Source organism: Ceratotherium simum, chromosome 6 (assembly GCF_057802395.1).
Source record: "Ceratotherium simum simum isolate JZ-2026a chromosome 6, ASM5780239v1, whole genome shotgun sequence".
NCBI lineage: Eukaryota > Metazoa > Chordata > Mammalia > Perissodactyla > Rhinocerotidae > Ceratotherium > Ceratotherium simum.
The window spans coordinates 66,445,802-66,465,106 of NC_141905.1; the positions used below are offsets into that span (position 1 = coordinate 66,445,802).

The 19,305-nt window shown below is 39.2% G+C and overlaps 1 protein-coding gene across 5 annotated transcripts in view; it reads right to left on the reverse strand.

Moving 5' to 3' along the window:
• Window positions 1-19,305, reverse strand: part of SORCS1 (sortilin related VPS10 domain containing receptor 1) — a 487,586-nt gene that overhangs the window by 80,499 nt on the left and 387,782 nt on the right. For all 5 annotated transcript variants that reach the window (XM_087432564.1, XM_004428057.3, XM_087432565.1 and 2 more), the window contains exons 11-17: window positions 14,494-14,596; window positions 14,155-14,231; window positions 12,183-12,274; window positions 10,764-10,871; window positions 9,143-9,260; window positions 7,505-7,635; window positions 3,957-4,070 (exon numbers count right to left, since the gene is read on the reverse strand). In XM_087432564.1, the coding sequence (XP_087288690.1) occupies window positions 3,957-4,070; window positions 7,505-7,635; window positions 9,143-9,260; window positions 10,764-10,871; window positions 12,183-12,274; window positions 14,155-14,231; window positions 14,494-14,596 (743 nt within the window). The remainder of the gene's footprint in view (window positions 1-3,956; window positions 4,071-7,504; window positions 7,636-9,142; window positions 9,261-10,763; window positions 10,872-12,182; window positions 12,275-14,154; window positions 14,232-14,493; window positions 14,597-19,305) is intronic.

Consider the following 19,305-nt stretch of genomic DNA (forward strand, 5'->3'; position numbering starts at 1 on the left):
ATTGGCATTTGTGTTTTCAAGGAGGATGGCAGTTAAGACAAATAACTCTCTAATGTGTAGGACTCACAGGCAGTGTGTGAGCAGGAAGCTAGTGTCCTAACTCTTCTGGGAGAGCTTTTTGGCAGTGCCTGGATCCTCAGGTCTCAGAAGTAACCAGTTAGCTGGGTGGAATTTGCTCTAGAAGCCAGGAGAAACACCTCCAATTGCCAAAAGAGACTCTAATTATTGTTGAATGTTTTTAATAACAACTATTATGGGATGAGAATGTTAATTGCAGCATTGTTTATAGCAGCAGAAAATGAAAAATGACCAAAATGTTCACGAAAGGGGATGACTAAATAATCCCAGGTGCTGTAATACTATGGAATTAAACGAAATAGATAGAAGGCAGCTCTATATATTCTGACTTGGAAAAATATTTAAGATATATTTTTGAATGAAAAAGGCAAATGGAAGAACAATATAGCTAGTAGGAAATGACATACAAGAATAACTTCCCAAATTACTTTTGTATATTTTTTCTTGGCATGATTATTCACTGGCAAATGCAAAGAAAAGTGTTTGGAAGCACGCATACCAAACAGACCACAGGTGTGTGAGAAAGGCGGCCAGGATTGGGGTGATGACCTACATTGCCTTTTTAAACATAGAACACATATGTATGTATTTCTTTTGTAATTCAAGGTTTTTAAGTGAAAAGATAAATGCTTACTGGCAGCATTACAGTGGCTACAACGTTGAATACTGAATCTGCACTTATGAAATGCCACTGAATCAACACATAGCCAAGTGACACCTGGGTTGAGGGGCTGGAGGCACATTATGAAAGACAGAAAGTTCTTCTTCAGTTTCATCTACACTCTACCTCTTGCCAACTCTGAGTTGATTATAGACACTGCAAATAAGAATTTGATGGTATGGGGCCTTCTTTGAAGATGATTTCAGGCCCCTCTCCCAGCTAAGGGTCTTCTTGTTCCTAATACAAAATGTGTAGTTTACACAATCTGCTGATCAGTGGTGTTACTACTGTCACCTCTCCCCTCCAACTTTAGGGTCCTGTGGGGGTGGTCACTCTTCCACCTGTGAGCATCTTACTTTTGAGAGCAGGGCATTTATCCCACCTGCTGATGGCTGGTATTTATCGTATGTTCACTTTACACGGGCTCGCTCACTGATGCTGATGCTTTTCTGCAAAGAGTTTGAAAGGGATAGACGAAACCAGTGGATGTGGTAACTTAACAAAAATCCTTTGGGGTCAGATGCTATGATGTAGTACCCACTGATATGAACAACCTCTGAGAGTGGAGGTCGAGCCCTAGAAAGTAATGTCTGTGATTTTATGATTCTTAAACATGACAGCACTGACAAATATTTATATACCTGGACATTTACCATTGAATCACATTTCTAATTTAAATTTTAATTTAAATTTTATAAGGCATAAATGAAAAATCGCACTGAATAGGACAGTATAATTTAATCATGTCTGATGTTTTCTTTTACACGAATCAGGATTTATTTGGATTTCACATTCTGAGTTTGCCAAAGGAATGGTGAAATCTATTTAGGGGTAGCTAAAAATGTTTGTGTGTATGTGTGTGTGTGTGTCTATGTGTGTATGTATGTATGTGTGTGTGTATATATATATATATATTCTCCATAATCTGAAAAGTGAGCAGTCATGGGCCTTCATTCTGCATTAGTCCAGTGATTTGAGTAGCATCTGGAACAATTTAGATCCCTCTGTATTTCAGCCTCCTCTCATCAATACCAAAGAGAGAATAATAGAACTTCTTTGACTGATTGAGTTAGTGAAAAAAAATAAACTCTGAAACTAGCTTTAGGGGTTTCAGGTGCCCTTAATAATGTCTAAACATGCTAGTACATGCAAGTAATAAAATTCCTTTCTTTGGCATTAATTTACTTATTTCATCAGCCCTTTTCAATTTTTTTTCCCATGGTACTAGATGCTGAAGACCTAACTGACCCAGTGCTGTAAAAATGTCACTTGTATCTCCCTCAGATTTTGTGTTATAGTTCAGTTAAGTCACAACTTATTCCTTCATTCAAAAGTTCTAGAAATCCCTGACATCAGAGATAATATTTGAGGTACATGTCTGTGTTTTTTTTCTTCTTCAAAAAAGTAGTATATATTATTTTGTTAATCTTTTTTCAATTAAAAAACTTTAAAAATTTTAAGTATGGAAGTACATAAATGGAAACATGGAATTCGTCACCTCTGTAGTGCAGCTGGCATGAGAAATGAGGAGTTGCCAAGTAGAACTGGCCTATTGGGGGGGTTTCTACCCCTCCCTGCCTTCTTCCTTCTCTCTTTTTCTTCTTTTCTTTTTTCTTACTTTCCCTGTCTTTCTAACTTTTTAATATCAGAATTTTCAAATATTCACAAATGAGAGAAAATAGTATAATAAATCCCCACGCCCCCCTTAGCTCATCTTCACACATTATCAATACCTATTCCTTTTTTAACATTTTAAAACAAATCTCACATATCATGTATCTCTAAAAGATAGGCTTTCTTTCTTTTTAGCCTAACCAAAATACCATTATCACACCTAAATATATAAATATTTAATTAATATAATATAATAAATATAAATATTTATATTTTGATTAGGTATCACCCAATATCACCGATGATGGTTAATTTTATGTGTCAGCTTGACTGGGCCACAGGGTGCCCAGATATTTGGTCAAATATTATTCTGAGTGCTTCTCTGAGGGTGTTTTTGGATGAGATTAACATTTAAATCAGTAGACTGAGTAAAGCAAATTGTTCTCTTCAATGTGGGTGGGCCTCATCCAATCCATGGAAGGCCTGACTAGAACAAAAAGGCTGACCTTTGCTGAGTAAGAGAGAATTCTTCCTGCTTGTCTTCAAACTGGACATTGGCTTTTTTCCTGCCTTTGCACTTGGACAGAAACATTGGCTTTTCTACGGTTTTGGGCCTGCTGTCCTTCAGATGGGAACTACACTGTTGACTTTCAGGGTCTCATGCCTTCAGACTGGGACTGGAAACAAACCATCAGTCTCCCGGGTCTCCAGCTTGCCAACCCACCCTGCAGATCTCGGGATCTGGACTTGCCTGCTTCCATAACTGCGTGATCTAATTCCTTATATTGAATTTCTTTATATATATGTGTGTATTGGAACTATAAAAACATATCTCTGCAAAACCCTGACTAATACATCACCTAATCATCAGTCCATATTTCATTTCTCCAAATGGTTCAAAAATGTCTTTTTACATATTATTTGAATTAGAATCCAAATAAGTTCCACATACTATTTTTTAAGTCTATAAACACCAGTTACACTTGTGATAAAGTCATGGAATGTTTTCCCTTTTATGGTATTTCTTAAATAATACTGGATAAGCCCCACAAAACAGAACATTAAACACAAAATTTTAGAATCTGATTTCATATTTATAAAGATCAGAATGCATGCCTTAAATGTGTCAAGACTGGACATAGAGAGAAAATTAATCATATTCCTACTAATACCAGCATACTCTTGAAAATTCAAGGAGTTTCTTTTTTGACTGTAGGCTCCACATCCATAAAACAGGAAACACACATATAAAATAATTTATTTGGCCTTCCTCCCAGGGATGCAGTGAGAATAAAAGGTAGCCTCACATGATTAATTAATTCTGAAATAGAGTATCAAAAAATAAAGAAATTTATATATTATCACCATCGTCATCTTCATCTAAGGAAACTGTTTCATTTCTTTATTTGCAACTGAGGTCATTCTCAGAAGAAATTTGCACTGTAATGCAAATCTGTGCTGCATTATTAAAATGAACAAAAGCAAATAAATTGTGCTGTAATGAAATAGGCCTGCTGTTTGATCAGAAGTAATTCTGTAAGTTTAACACACGCTGAAACGCAGCAAAGGTTGACCTCTCAAGGTCACTGCTTCAGACACTCACCCGGTACTATTGAGGTAACTCTGCCCCAAGCTGCAATCCTTCGACAGAGAAGATGGATTGAACCAAAATGCTGGGAGGCACTGACCATTGCTGTGTCGCTCATAACCATAGTCACTGTTGGGGAAAGAGCCAAGAGAAATCTTTCAGTAGGTGAAAAAATTACCGAGAATAATTTTATGTTAGTCCACAGCCAACTTCTACTCTAGTCAACTCGTCAAAAAAAGGCATTCACTGGGGCCGGCCCAGTGGCGCAGTGGTTAAGTGCACGCGCTCCGCTGCAGCAGCCCAGGGTTTGCAGGTTCGGGTCCCGGGAGCGCACAGATGCACTGCTTGTCAAGCCATGCTGTGGCGGCGTCCCATATAAAGTAGAGGAGGATGGGCACAGATGTTAGCCCAGGGCCAATCTTCCTCAAGGAAAAAAGGGGAGGATTGGCATCGGATGTTAGCTTAGGGCTAGTCCTCCTCACAAAAAAAAAAAAAAAAAAAGGCATTCACTGAATCACTGTCTTTCCAGAAATGGAACTTCTTTCCCCCTGGAATATCTATCAATTAGATAGATATTGAAAATATCTACAGAACCCATTTTGAGAAATGCTGACTTGAAGCAAAAGAGATGCCTGTGTAGAGATGAAGGCTCAATGCCCAATAATTCAAATTAAATGCCTTTAAGCTGAGAGAGTAGATTATGTTCTCTTTAGAAGGATACACGATACTGATTGTGGTTGGGCCCAGACAAAGCTATAATTGGAAAACAGTCAGTGGTAGAAGCTCAATTCTCAGTGTAAACCTTCACTGAAGTGTTTAACACAGCCACATGTGGCACCATTCTCGATCCTGGTGATGTCTTTGGGGTGCTCTTCCAAGACATCTGGATCTAGCAAGTAGAGCTGAGCCAAGTCTCTCTCTGCACAAGCCATATGCTTCAAAGTCACAGCAGAAAAAGAAATGTCCTTCAAGAGTGTCGCGAGCATTCCCCCAAGGAAAAGTTTTGTCCTAGTCGGTAACCACTGCCAGTGGGACTAACTGCTTTAAATCTTTTCTCTAGTTTGCAAATAGTAAAACACTTTTCTCTGGGTCTCCTCTCCTTCTTGCCTCCAGGGGCCTCTGAGTGGCCTGATATTCTTGGCTTCTGGAAGATGAACCTGGGCACGGAGGATGACAACAAATTGCACCTCTGCATGCACAGACAAATTGCAGGTAGCAACCAGCAAGCATTAGTATGAACTGGCCCATCTGTGTAATGGAGGTGAGATGCTGGCACATGAGGGTCGGGAAGGGAGAAATAGGCTCATCTAAGGGGCCTGTCACCAGGCAGCTGGCACTTAGAATTCTGCACACACCAGCTGGATTTGGTGCTGGTTCAACACAGCATGGGTAGGAGGACTTAAGAATTGCTGCCCACAACCAGTGTTCATTTCAGGGAATTACTTTACAAATGCTGGAGAATGACAGGCAAGGTCATCTGGAGGACTGACCAGGGGAGAGCCAAGCTAAGAGAGAACATTCGACAACCACCTTTCATTATGCTATAGTCAAATGGAATCACTGAAGTTCCAGCTACTGGTAGAAACTCAACAAGGTCGTGGTGAGCCTTCCAAAATATTTTCAGAAATCACGCAGTTACAAAAATCTCATTTGACCAGAAAATCTTACAATGGCTTCATTTATGATTCATTTCCCACTTTCGGAATACATTTGTTAGTGGGATGAGCAGCAGATTCCAATCACGGATGAACTCAAGAACTGGGCGAAGGTTGAGGGGAGTGAGAGATAGGGGAAGGGAGAAACCTAATTACTCTCCTTACCACACATTCCCTTTACTCTAGACGAGCTTAACATGGAAAAAGGGAAACAACAAATAACCACGACAAAAACAAAAGACTGGCTTATTTTGGAACTTTGTCAAAAAGATTCCCAAAGGAACAAATGTATCCAGGAGAAATCTGGGAATTGGGACACCTCACCTTACTTTTTCTTTTTGGTGTTCTATGACAGAATACATTGCTCTTTGCAAAAGATCGACCCTTTGGAAAAGCCAAAGTTAAGCCACCAAGATAAAATGTTAACTTCCTTTACAAATCCTCCTTGAGTAGAGTGGATAAAGGAGAAGTAGTTAGGCTTCAGAAAGAGGGATGTGATGAATGACTTAAAAATTCCATGTAAGTTTTCCCTCTGAATTTATTTCAGCGTGTCAATCCCAAAAGGTAGGACAAGGATAAAATATCTGCATCATTTTAATAATGTTGCACTGACTAAAACATAAGTCATGGTTGGCGAGGCCCCTGCAGAATTCCTTTTGAGCTTAACCGAAGCTCTGTTGCCCTCCGGCTGAGCCTAGGGAGACACAGCACTGGCTGTTGGCTTGCCTTGTTTACCCACAAGAGGAGAACAGCCTTGGGTTACTGGCGTGATTGCTGGTGGTCAATTTTTCCAGGCCTGCCCGGTACTATTTATTCAGAGAACATCTCCAGAGGTTTACCATGAGAGACTTACTTTTCCTAAGATACCTGATGTATATGTATACAGTATCTCAGCCCAGTCACTGATGCTTTGATGATCAGATATGTGACCTGTGATTGCTACACAGAAAAATGGTTAAAGGAATGACTTTAGTTCTTAGGCAGGTCAAGTTTCAATCGTTCAACGTTGACATACATATTTACCAATTGCTTTCTCTAAACTAAAAATACATAAATAAATAAAAAAGAAAAAGAAAAAAGAGGGGAAAAAAAAGGAACAGCAAATGAGATGGATATAACCAAGAGAGTTACCACCTACTCATCCTCAAGAATTTGTCAACCTCACCTGAACACTAACACTGACCTAGAACAAGGCGAGGGCATCAGCGGTCCCATAAGCTAGCTTTCTGCTTACCAAATGCTCCAGAAATAATGCTATGGTACTCTCAGTTATTTAACTTCTAAATGTCTCAGTACTTTTCCAGTTTAAACTAGTTGAGGCCTGGTAAAGAGAGAAGTCTCCTTTACTACTAGGTTCACAGAGTCATAGATTGGCAATGCCTCTGAATCCATCTTTGCATTGAATTCAGAAACGTCTGCCACAGCTTGCGTAGCAATAGTCAGCTAACCACTGACCGAAAACTTCCAGGGATAGAAAATTTACTGCCTTATAAGGTCATTGTTCCATTACCGGGAACCCTAGATTCTAGAAAGTTTTTATCTTGAGCATAAGTATGTTTGTTCTCTCAAAAGTCCACTTATTGTTTTCAGTGCTGCTGTTTGAAGCAACTTGGGGTGGATCTGGTCTCTCTTTTTGCCCTGAGATCTATCAAATATGTGAGGATAATCACCAGCCATCTTCTGAATCCTCTTTAAATCTAAAGAAACTCTTGGCTTTTCCATATTCATATGCACATAGCCATGTGTCCATGAGCCATGATGTCCCCAAGACATAATTTCCAAGAATATGAGGCTTGTCATTTAGCTCTATGGATGTTAATATTATTTCAGATCTCAGCTGTCATTAAGGCCCATATGGATCTGATATACTGAATGACTTTTATCCACGAGATAAAAGCACAAGCTCACCAGTCAAAATCAGCCTCTGTGCAGACACACGGTTCAGATTCCATAGCTCCTGCATATTTTCCTTGCATACATTTCCGCTCTGATTTACGCTTCTTATATATCCTTTTTGCTCCCATGATGCATGCTTCCCCCTGGAAGGAGACAAGGATCTCATGCAGTTGGGCAACATAGTTTGGACCCTCCCTGCTCCACATCAGGACAGTTCAGGGAGATGTTCTCAAACTTCAGTGTAATCCAGACGTGGGTAGCCTGCTTTGTGCTAACAGAATTTTCTTTTTGATATCTAGAGCCCTATTATAGAATGTGACTATACAGGCAATCCTACGAAGCACTGAGGGTGTGTAAAAAAAAGTCCTTAACTCCTTATGCATTCAGCAAACCTTTACTTGGCCAGGCGTTGGGCGCAGTGCTGTGAGGGACACACGGATAACTAAGACTCAGCCCATAACAAGTGTATTGTCAACAAATCTGTAATAATTAGGTTTAATTCTCCTGTAATAAAAGATTTATACATTTGGTCATTTATGAGCACACGAAAGAAGAGTATTGCTAATAAATATAAAGATCTATTTTCCCCTGATTTATTATGCCTCTGCTCACACAACTGTATAGCATGAATTTTATGTCCATCTACCAGACAAATGAGAGAACTAAATTCAGTGTTTCTCTACAGAATAAATAAAAGCTTTGAATATCATAATCCTTGTGCATCCCAAAGTGGAAAATATCAGCAATGTAAATGAGCAATAATTTTATTGTTGAGTCTCCGAATAGAGTAGATGATTCTAGCTGACGCAGCCCCCACTGTCAAACATAGTTCTTCGTGTGTTTGAAGGACCAGAACAGAGTTTTCTCCAAGTGACTGTTGTCTTTCTTGAGCAAATTCACTTTAACTGGCTCCATTACACATGAACATGTAACTATACTACTTAGTCAAGGTTTGGGGTCACATATGATGGGTCACTGTCTGAATATAGTGATGACTTTGTGGCAAGAGCCTCCGCCATGTCCTTTGAGAGACCCGCAGGATGACTTCTGCCTTGGGAAATCAAAGGAGAGAAGTTTTCAGCCAAGCACGTTGATATGAGCTGAATAGCTGCAGGGCCAGGATGAAGGAAAGTTTCCTATTAGTAATTCTGCATTCTTGTACCATGAGTTCTTTAGAAGGAGACAAGAAGCGCTATCTAATCCCAGGGAATCGCAGTGGTGGGGAGGAAGGATTTTATTGGCACCGCTCACCCAGCATAATTTTGTTATTTTATGTCTCTGTTTGCATTGCTAGATAAAATTGAAGATCTTTTCCTCACTCCTGCGCCCACCGTGCAATCATATGACATGCTTAGATAAATTATGTTCAGATCTCCGTGCTGAGTTAGTATTTCATTTTGAGTTGTAAGTCTAAGCCAAGCACATTTGAATTTTATCTCATTATATCCTAGTACAATAAAAACAGAAATTACTTCACACCAAGCTATAAACGTTGAGTTTGTTCACTGCTGTGGAACACAAAACACATAAGAAAGTAAGAGATGGGCATTTTAGCCTGAAAAACACCAATTCCTACACTTTAATGATTAGTTTTCCCCCAATATGCCCCATGCCTCCCACCTGACTCAACCTCAGCTCTCTTCCTCCTACCTGGCTATGCAGTTGCCAGGGTCTGTAGTCCTCTTCGGCACACCGTCTATCGAAAATGGACTTGTAGTCCACTTTGACCAGCTGCCATTCAGAGCGGTGGCTGAAGTGTCCAAACACTCTACAGAGTTGATGATGATGAAAACAATCACAATAATAACAATGCCAATAGTTATAACAATAGTTAGCATTGGCCGAGTGTTTACAATGAGCTTAGCATAATGCCAAGAACATTACATTGATCATATTATTTAATCCTCAAAACACATTTGTGAGGAGGGCACTGTCATTGGCTCCATTTCATATATGGGTAACTTGAGGCTTAAAGAATTTTGTTAACATGCAAAAACCAAAGTCAGGTCACTAAGAACTGGTAGAGTCAGAACCCAGGGTATTTGACTTAAAAGCCCACTTCTACATATTGTACCACAAGAACGGTTGACAAAAGAAAAAAACGATTGAGAAAACAATCGCAAATGCTGCATTCTTTGTGGTCATGACTATACTTCTAGCTTCTGTTGCTAATGTACATGGTTCCCATGGTTTCCACACTATTTTACCTTCCCACTAGTCCCTAGGGAAAATGGGCAGCAGAGTCAAGTAGTTACAACTGTTTCCTACAGGGTCTATTCTACTCTCCTTACTCACAGAGACTTAGGCAGTTAATGAGGTGTGTCTGAATCACCAATTGTAGGTGTGGATAAAAGCCACAAAGTAGCCTTTTCAGTCAGCTTTTTTTCATCTATGTTTGGAAATATAAAAATTGAATAAAGACAAATTATGGAAAAATTGCTAATCTAGCAATGTTTACCATGCACAAAAGTGTAGAGTGTAGGCATATTAAATTTTTGTTGATCTTTTATGATCATTAAAAAAAGTGGGAGGGAAGAAAAAATTAGAAAATGTACCAACTATTCACTTTGATTTTAAAATTTTCATTGATGACAGGAACAACTACTTTAAAACCTTCCCTTTCTGTTTTCCATGTCCAATTTTCCAGGGAAAGAAAAAAATCACAGTTTCATATTTCAAATTCAAAGCTCATGTTTTGAAACCCATAGGCAGGCAAGTCATTAATCAAGTCTTTCACAAATTAATGATCATCACTTTCCAGAGAAGAATGAGTGCAAATACAATTTCACAAGAACAGATTGTTCTCATGGTTTTCCTAATATGCCTCACAATTGCGTTAGGTAAAGAGCCAGGGAAAAATAAAACACTTTGTGGGGTTTTTGATCAAGTTCTGTGTTCTGTCTTAAAGTGAAATCATTCGTAAATGCCTGTGATTTTCTGTATATCGAGTTTATTATTAAAGTGGTAAATTTATAGCTTTATTTTCTATGGAAATAACCACTTCTAATTTCCCCAAGGCCATTCACTATGGGAATAAATAAACTATGCCCTTCTGCTGCCAACCCTCAGTGTGGGTCCCCTAATAATGAGGAAAGAGCCAAGAAAATGGCTGCCCACATTTTTCTTTCCTCTTTGCTGGAGAATCATGAAGTTCGACGTACTGACTTTGCTAGTAACTTCAAACCTAACAGCAAAGTGAACAGGCTTAGCTAAAAACAACATGCTTCTAGGTTTATATTAAGACTAGAATACATCATAGTTTTCCACTTACGTCATGATGAGAGTCTCTTCCCCAGGCTCTCCCAGAACCCCATCCACAAAAAGTGGAATGGATGTAAAGCTGTATTTGCTCCAAGATCTCCCTTCATCAAAACTCAACCTAATGACAGAAAAAATAACAGTTATGGGATCTCAAAAGAAAAAAAATCCTTTCAAAGGAAAGATACTATCAACCAGGAGAGAATACATTTTAAAAGTATCCGGGGCATTGTCCAAGTGAGGCTTTTATATGAATAAGTGCTCTTAATTACATCAGAAGGTAGAAATAGAGTTAGCCAAGCGTTTTGGAAGCCAGATGTGTTATAACATCAATAAGGGAAGAGCTGCATGAAACAGGAATAATAATAAGTCTTTGAAAGAATTTTTTTTTTAATTTGGATATTTAATTAGATCTTAGATCTCAATGCGACCCTCTCCAAAACCTCACTGTAATCTAGCAGCAAGCCTTGCAGGTGATTCCGAAGAGCAATGACCTTCTGAGACCACCTTAGATGGACTTGAAGCAGCCACCTCTAAGTGATCAAACCCTAAGCAGTAGCCCTCTTACATTGTTATAAATCCTGGTTGACTCATTGAGTGAATGGGTACAGGGAGGACAGGCTCTTGAGAGTAAGAAAAGTCTACAAATCTGATGGTCACACAGGATGTTTCTTTTGCTCTGCCTTTCTCTATGGATGCCTTCCCCCAAGCTATGCCTCTGTCTCTCTTATTTCTGCAGCTTCCTTTTCGGTCACCAAAGTAACTAACAGTGGAGGGAAAACCAGGCTTTTGACTTTGATCAAGCTTGCACATGGAGAGGACCACTTTCAAAAACACAGATGAAGGAGTCTATTGGAAATCCCTCTGGAAGCGAGGCCTTGCTTGTCCATCTGCGGAAGACCTACAGGTAGACTTGCAGAATGTCACCCCTGAAAAGGAAGCTAAGGAAGTAGGGTCAGGAGAAATGAGATAGGAGCAGAAGTGTCATGAACTGCTGATCTCTGTGCAGAACACACATAACACAAATATTAAACTCCAGGAGATGTTATTTGGGAAAGGTGAATGCAAGAAGTTAGGCTACTCAGAGATTACACCTGACACACCATTCTACCTATGATTATGCTGAAAGAATAAGGTACGGGGGTGGGGGGGATATCATCACATGTGAAAACCATAATGCAATTCCTCTCTCAGGGGCTGAATCAATCAATCAATCACTCTCTCTCTCCCTCCCTCCCTCCCTCCTTCCCTCTCTCTCCTTTCCTCCTCCTTTTGTGAAACTGCAGGCAACAATCTTATTTTAATAGAGCAAAGGTATAAATAATGTTCGAGTAGACCTTGACATTTTACTACAAACAGTCACAATCTGATGGCCTGACTCCTAGACTGGTCTTAGCAGTGTGCACGACTCATGGGCAATAGATGCCTTTACCAGAGATGTCGAATTGGGAGAGATGTGTGCTTCATAGCAACCAGGACTCCACCTTGATCCAGATACAAAACACTGTGCTCTTCTTCAAAGATCTGAAAAAGGAAAACACACATGGACACACATCCACATCCATGCACACCCAGAATTCAAAGAATTAGTCTTCATATGAGGGGAAAAATCCTTACCATGATAGAACTAGGTTTCCCAAAATCTTTGGGAAGACAAAGTTATGAACAATGTTTCCCAAGGTGGGCTATATGTACCATTGGAGTTACATAAAATGATTTTAGGTACACCACAAAAGAAATTTAAAAAATAAATAGTTATGTTTTCATCTCTATATTCCTGTCTTTTTGCGGTAAGTTCTATTATCCCCATTTATAATGATGTCAGTATATTGGGTAACTGTCATATTGAGCAACATCATTATATGGAAGAAATCTTAGAGATGTTTTACTCCAATATTCTCATTTTTACAGATGAGAAAACTAAGGTTTAGAGAGATGTGGTGACTTGCTTAAGACCATGCATATAGTAATTGATGGAGCTGGGACTACAGTGCCATTTCCAAATGTAATGATTTCAAAATTTCCAAGTATTATAGAGGAAAGGTATTCTTGTTAATTCATAGATTCTCTACCAAGGCATAAAGTAGTTCTGATCAAAATGGAATCATCATCTTTGGGTACATGTGTCATTGGATCTTTCTCCAAATGTGGAGAAAACAATCTGAAGTCAAATGGAGACAGGCTGAAAACAATTCGTAAATCCTCTCTATATAAGACACATGCTGTTTTCTCAGAGTTACATTGTTAGTATAGCCTTGTCTGTGGTTACACTACAGACATAATCTTTTTCCCCTTTGTTTACTGCTTATATGTAAACAAGGACTACGGTATGTATCCCAAGACTACAGAAGTAGAGACTTCTTTGCTTTGTTTAGGGTATTGGAAAGAAAAAAAAAATGGGATCCTGGCTCTCTAACTATTTTCCAGAGGAAGCTTAATAGTCCATGTTCCTACACACCTCCAAGATCAATAGCCCTGAGGTTTCTCAAGCAAATTTCTTTCCTGCTCTGCTCTCCTCAAAACATATGAATCACACTGAGGATCTACGAAATGTCTGAAACTAGGACATGGTAACTGGACCATAACACGAACATCTCTGTCTAAAATTTAAAGCAGAGTGTTCTCAAGGCTGTATGATTACCTATGCATTAGATTTCAATTTATGGTGCTAGTTATTGTATGATAATTAAATGTCAGTGGGTTATTAAAACATATTTATTGAAGTGTAACAACCATGCATTAGGCACATATCTTGTTATGATTGCTAAACCTCATTAAATGCCTGTTTTATAAGCTATGGGTATCTAATTTTCATTCAGAAGAAAGAAAGGCAGCATTTAAGCTAAACACATTGGTTTAAAGTGATTCCATTTCTACTTTCCCTAACATATGCACGCTGATGGTTATTACTTTGTCTTTTGCACACGAGATTTAAACATCTCAGAACACCACCTGGATAATGGCTATTTCTATATCACTGAATTCCTCTCTATTCTGACTTCTAGGCAAGGGGAATTTGTGGAAGCAACTCAGTACTAGGTATATAATCCACCCTCGGGGATCCATGTTCCCTATATGACAAACTCTTTGGGATTCTGGTTTTCTTTTATGGGAAAAATTAAGTCAGATCTAATTTGCTTTCATTGTCACTTATAAACTTTCTTATATATAGGCTCCAAATAAGGGTCATTTTTATTGAACAACAAAAAAATCAAATTGCATCAATATCTGCTAAACTCAAAGACTTGTTCTAAACTTTCATAAAACAAAAAGGAAAATAACCACACTGGCAAGCTTTAGGATTTATGTGTAGCTAAATAAGTTCCCAGAATTAAATTTTTGGCAATTTGGGCAATTTTTATGTCATTTGAACTTCAGCAACTTGACCCAGGATACTTTCTTACCTGCCTCCAAGTGTTCCCTGCATCTGAAGAGACAAACATGCTGATGTCGCTATCTGACAATTCAGAACCTATATTACCTAGAAAAAGCACATCACCATTAGTGACGGGAACTTTCTGCAAAGGCTAACAACAGGCTATACCGGCATCCGCATTGCCTGAGATGGATTTAGACTATAAACATCTCTGAGCAGGGCTTTTCAGCACACTTGCTTCAGGGTCAGTGGTTTAGGTGCCTTTCAAAAATATTTTTAGCTTGCTCATTAAGTTTCAAGCACAGATATCTAGCTCCTTAAAATAAACACAATTTACAACAGCAAGCAAATCAGGAAAGCTTCTTACCTGAAGCCACTATGATGCTGGGAGCTGTGTCTCGGCTGGCAATGATCCCCGATGTGTAGGGATTCTCAGAGACCTTAAGGTGAAGGTGTAGTGAGCAATAGGGCTGAGAAGAGGAGAGATGAGTGTTATAAAAGCACATAATCTAAATGGTCATTTAAAGCCCAGATTCAGAGCAATCGTCCAATCAACCAACCCTCCCATGGATCTGTCCATCTATGTACACATCCATTCACCTATGTCTCATTCCACAAATATCTGGTGTCCACTCAGTATAAGACAGCTGCCAAGTTGGCAATGGAGAGATCACCTTCATTTTAAGTCTAATCTACTGCCTTAATTGCCATTTGGTCATTCAGCAAACATTTTAGTACTTTACCCGTAAAACACTAGGTGTAGCTTATGAAAGAGTTACATTGATTAAAATTTGGTCTCTGCCATTATGGAGTGTATAATTTAAGATCTTTCTATTGATTACCATAAAGAGAGAATATTTTAACAGCCATAAGATCAATATAGACAAACTATGAGATTCTAGAGGGTGACAACACTATGGCCACCTTTGGATCAGGGAAGGTTCCCAAGAGAAAATGGTGCCTGAGGCAAAGATGGGTAGGAATTAAACTCCAGATGAGATGTTCAGGAGGATAAAGAACATACAGGCCTGAGTAACATCAGTAACAAAGAAAAGAAGCAGAAGAGCTGAGCTACAATAGAGTATGTAGTCATGTAAGACTGAGGAGGAGAAGTGGGATATGAAGTCAGGAAAGAAGGTTTGGTCAGGCTGGGAGGGCTTTGAAGAAGTCAGTTGGCATCTCTTAGCTACTCTCCATTTGAGACCACAGTCTCAGTTGGATAGAAGAAGTTGCATGACATGCGAAACTGTCCTAACATCCACGAGACAAATCAAAACAGTGTTTGTATCAGGGTATTATCAGAATCAGTATTATTCAATATAAAAGTCATGTGTGTAGACAAAATGTACACAAAATGTGTAATAACAATTTAAATGAAAATTTAAGGGACTTGTTTACTGTGCATAACAATCTCGATCAAATTCTCTGATTAAGATATCAACAGTTTTCAGAAACAGGATAATAAATCTTATACGAATTTCATTTAAAATAGTTCTTGTACTGAGTTGTCGAAAACTACAAGTTTGTGTCTGAACCCATATTTCTTTTCATCTCTCAGGAAGATTATTTTCTAATCTTATCGACTTGAGGTTTTGGAATCACCAATGTATCTCTGTTATTACTTTTATTCTGCTTTGTAAGTCTCAGCCAGCAGATATTCAGAGATCTAAAGAGATACAGTGATTAAATTTATATGAGATAGACTAAATGACAAACTAAAAATGAAACTCAGGAATAAAAGCAGCCAAAATACTGGTGAAATAAAAACAGTGGATCACAGTAGGGTCTTTTCTTCACTGCCAATACATTGGGTAAACTCTCAAGGAATAATGACAGTAATAAATTGTTGGTTTTGTATGAAAATTTCATGTAAAGTTTTCAAAAAAGGAATTTTTACTTTATAAGATTATGTAAGAATAAGGAAGACAGCCGCTATAAGAAGAAACAATCAGATCCAAACACTTAGCTGCCTTTTGTCCCAGAGGAAGATTAGAATGGGTTTTGTTGTATGTTAAAGAGGTTCCACGACAGTGGTGCACAACACTCAGACAGATGCTAAGAGAGGATACAGCAGAGGTGTCAAACCATTTTTCCATGGAAGTTTTCCTGGCAACTGCAGCCTATCAGGATCGCCCCTTTTCTGATCTACAAAAGTTTATTTTACCATGAATAATCCTATATTATCTATTTGATGTATGTATAGTTTTATCCCCCTAAGATGCACTCTACAAATAAAGAGAAAATATCAACTACTACTTTGTGCGTTCTGCAGAACCCAGCATAGAATCTAAAAGACAATCAATAATGCTTGAAATATCAAGCAAAGCTTTTACGTTAGGACATGAAAGACACTACTTTACTATTTTACTCAGAACGATGCCAGAAGTACGTGGGCTTATTTATAAACCACACAATCAGAGTAATGTGAGTATCTCCGTAGTATTCCAAGAAGTTCATCACTCCTTGGGGATTATGCCTAGACATGAATTTAGTGGAGGGCCTTTTGTACCACTCAATTGAGCAGGATATCCCTGGCCAAGGGAGCACCGAGTTTGCAATCTTGAGCCAGCCACCTGCCACATACATCACCACCCAGTGGTCTGGGAGACTGTGAAGCTCACTGCCACCTGACCTAGGGATTATTTGATATAGGACACTTGCCATTACGAAGGAAAAACGGCATTTTCAATTGGCCATCTCAGCACTGCTCTGTTGCTGTGGCTTTCAGAGCCCCAAGATAAATTAATCTGAGAAGAAAAGACACCAGTTCATGCAGTAGCAGCAACACTAGAAATGATCTTTTTGGTGCACTTTTTTCTCCACTCTCACATTTGTAGTACTGGATTGCCCCCAGCTGGTACAAGGAGAATATTCTGTGGCTTTTTTTTTTCTTTCTTCCTTCCATTTTTTCAAGGAAGTTATACAGTCTAAGCCAATGTTTGAAGAAAAACAATATTAAGTGATTCATCTTCACTTTTTTAACTTAAACTTTTGTACCTGACCAGTTTTGGACATTTGTCAAAGTTAAGTCACCAAAAATTAATAGAGAGGTTTATTATAATGGCTAACTAGCCACTGGGAACTCCTGGAGGACACCAGAGAAGGCTTTCTAATTCTTATGCACATTTTGCCCAGGCAGGAGGCACTCTGTCCACCTCTCTCTTCTCTCCTTCCTGCCTTCTTTTCTGTCATTAGCAAACATGTACTGAGTACCTGCGTATCTTTCCAGAGTTATCTCCAATTCAGTAGAGTCAAAGCACAGTTTGTCCCAAATGTATTCCTCTGTTTCCCTTCCCTTTTCACATTAAGAAAATAGAGAACTGAAACCACCATGACCTAGCAGTGGACTTACAGAGAGTGGAGGGACCAGCATACGTGTCTTGAAGCTGTTCTTTGTGCCCTTACTCACACATAGTCACAGGGCATGGAATATCATCAACCAGTCAATTTTAGGAGCAACCAGATCCTTAGTCTTGAATCTTCTCATGGTCAGGTACAGAGTTTGAGAATCTGATGCAAATTAAGGACTCTTTCCCAAGAAAAAGTGCACAAAGGCAAGTGCACACAGTTTTGTGTTCAATTTGAGGGAGGTGACAAACTCCTGTGGCCCATTGTGGACCTCTAGGTCTCAATTATTTTTCTTTTGCTTTATTCTTTTCTTTCTTATTTTAACCAACAAAATCTTTTGGCCATTGCAAATATTCGATAAATGTCTGTTGGATTTAATGGCTCCATTAACTAGCTGCTGTCTTCTTAGCAGTGTGTATGGCCAATGGAGAATTAGTAAATGACAGAACATTCCCCCACTATGATATAAATCAACTTAAAAAAACTATTAGATTATTTGAAAGTCAACCAGCTTCTCATTCTACTTCCTCTCCCTCCCCCCACTCCCATTGCTGTATTAACAGCCTTTAGATCTCATCTTCACGGTACCTTTATTCTTAGGGCTCCTAATCTGACTATTCTGTTGAAAAGCCAGATCAGAGCTTTCATAAATAATAAGGCAGCAGGTGAATTCCCAAATATTGTCCCCCAAATCCACCCCCATACATACACATTTGTGCTGTTTCTGACCCTGAATTGGAGCTGGGAATCCATTAGATCTTCAGTAAAGAGCCAATGTCAAAGAAGAGGGAGATCCCTGAGCCAATTGGCTGGGTACGGGGCATCTGGCCCCACTCCACTCCAGTACAATATGTAGAGTCACAGCCAGTGCAAAGGAGGTGGAAGGCAGAGTCAAGAAGCTCGTTGGGTAGCTGGCTGCTTAGGTCTAGTAGAAAACTGCCAACTGCATCCATCAAGAAGTCATGGCCTCTCTCCATGAAACACTATGCTTTCCCTAGGGGCCGAAGGATTTGTCACAGGCTCAGCTCACAGATCTTGCTTCTTGGGAACCCAATCCTGAGGCTTTGGAGGCAGGTGGACCATGACCTGTAATACCCCATCTAATTGTACAATGCAGTCTTCAGAGGAAAGAAATCCCAGCTGAGCCCTCCAGGCAATCAGTCTAAAAGTCCTAAAAATACAGCCCCAAATTACTCTGAATGTCTTATTTCTATAGAATACATTTTACCAGGAGCATTCCATTTGGGGCTGTAATTCTGAACTTGTTCCACATTTGTAACAGCCCTGCTGGAAAATCTCTTCTCTAATCACTAAGCTGTGCTTTCGGTGACACTGTCACTTTCCACGTACTCACAATCTAAAATCACTTTTTATCTCCTCTCTGCCACCAGCTCCCCAGCCTAAAGAAGGTTTTTAACGGTCTGGGTCTCCTGTAGCTCAAAGATTTTCTTTCCTGTTTTGTGACTTTGGCAGATTTTTTAAAAACGATTTTGGTTTCTCCTCCCCACTCCTGTTGTCATTTCCCCTCCTCACCCTGCTGCCTGTTTTCTAAAGCTCAGATTGAAACTATAGTCATGTGCCACATAAGGACATTTTGGCCAATGATGGACCGCATATAAGACGGTGGTCCCATAAGATTAGTACCATACAGCCTAGGTGTGTAGTAGGTGAGACCATCTAGTTTTGTGTACTATGATGTTCACACAAGGACAAAATCACCTAATGAGACACTTATCAGAACGTATCCCCGTGGTTAAGTGATGCATGACTGTACATTAAACAACATGGTTAATGAGGGAGGAAGGCCAAAAGACTCTTACCCAGGGAGTAT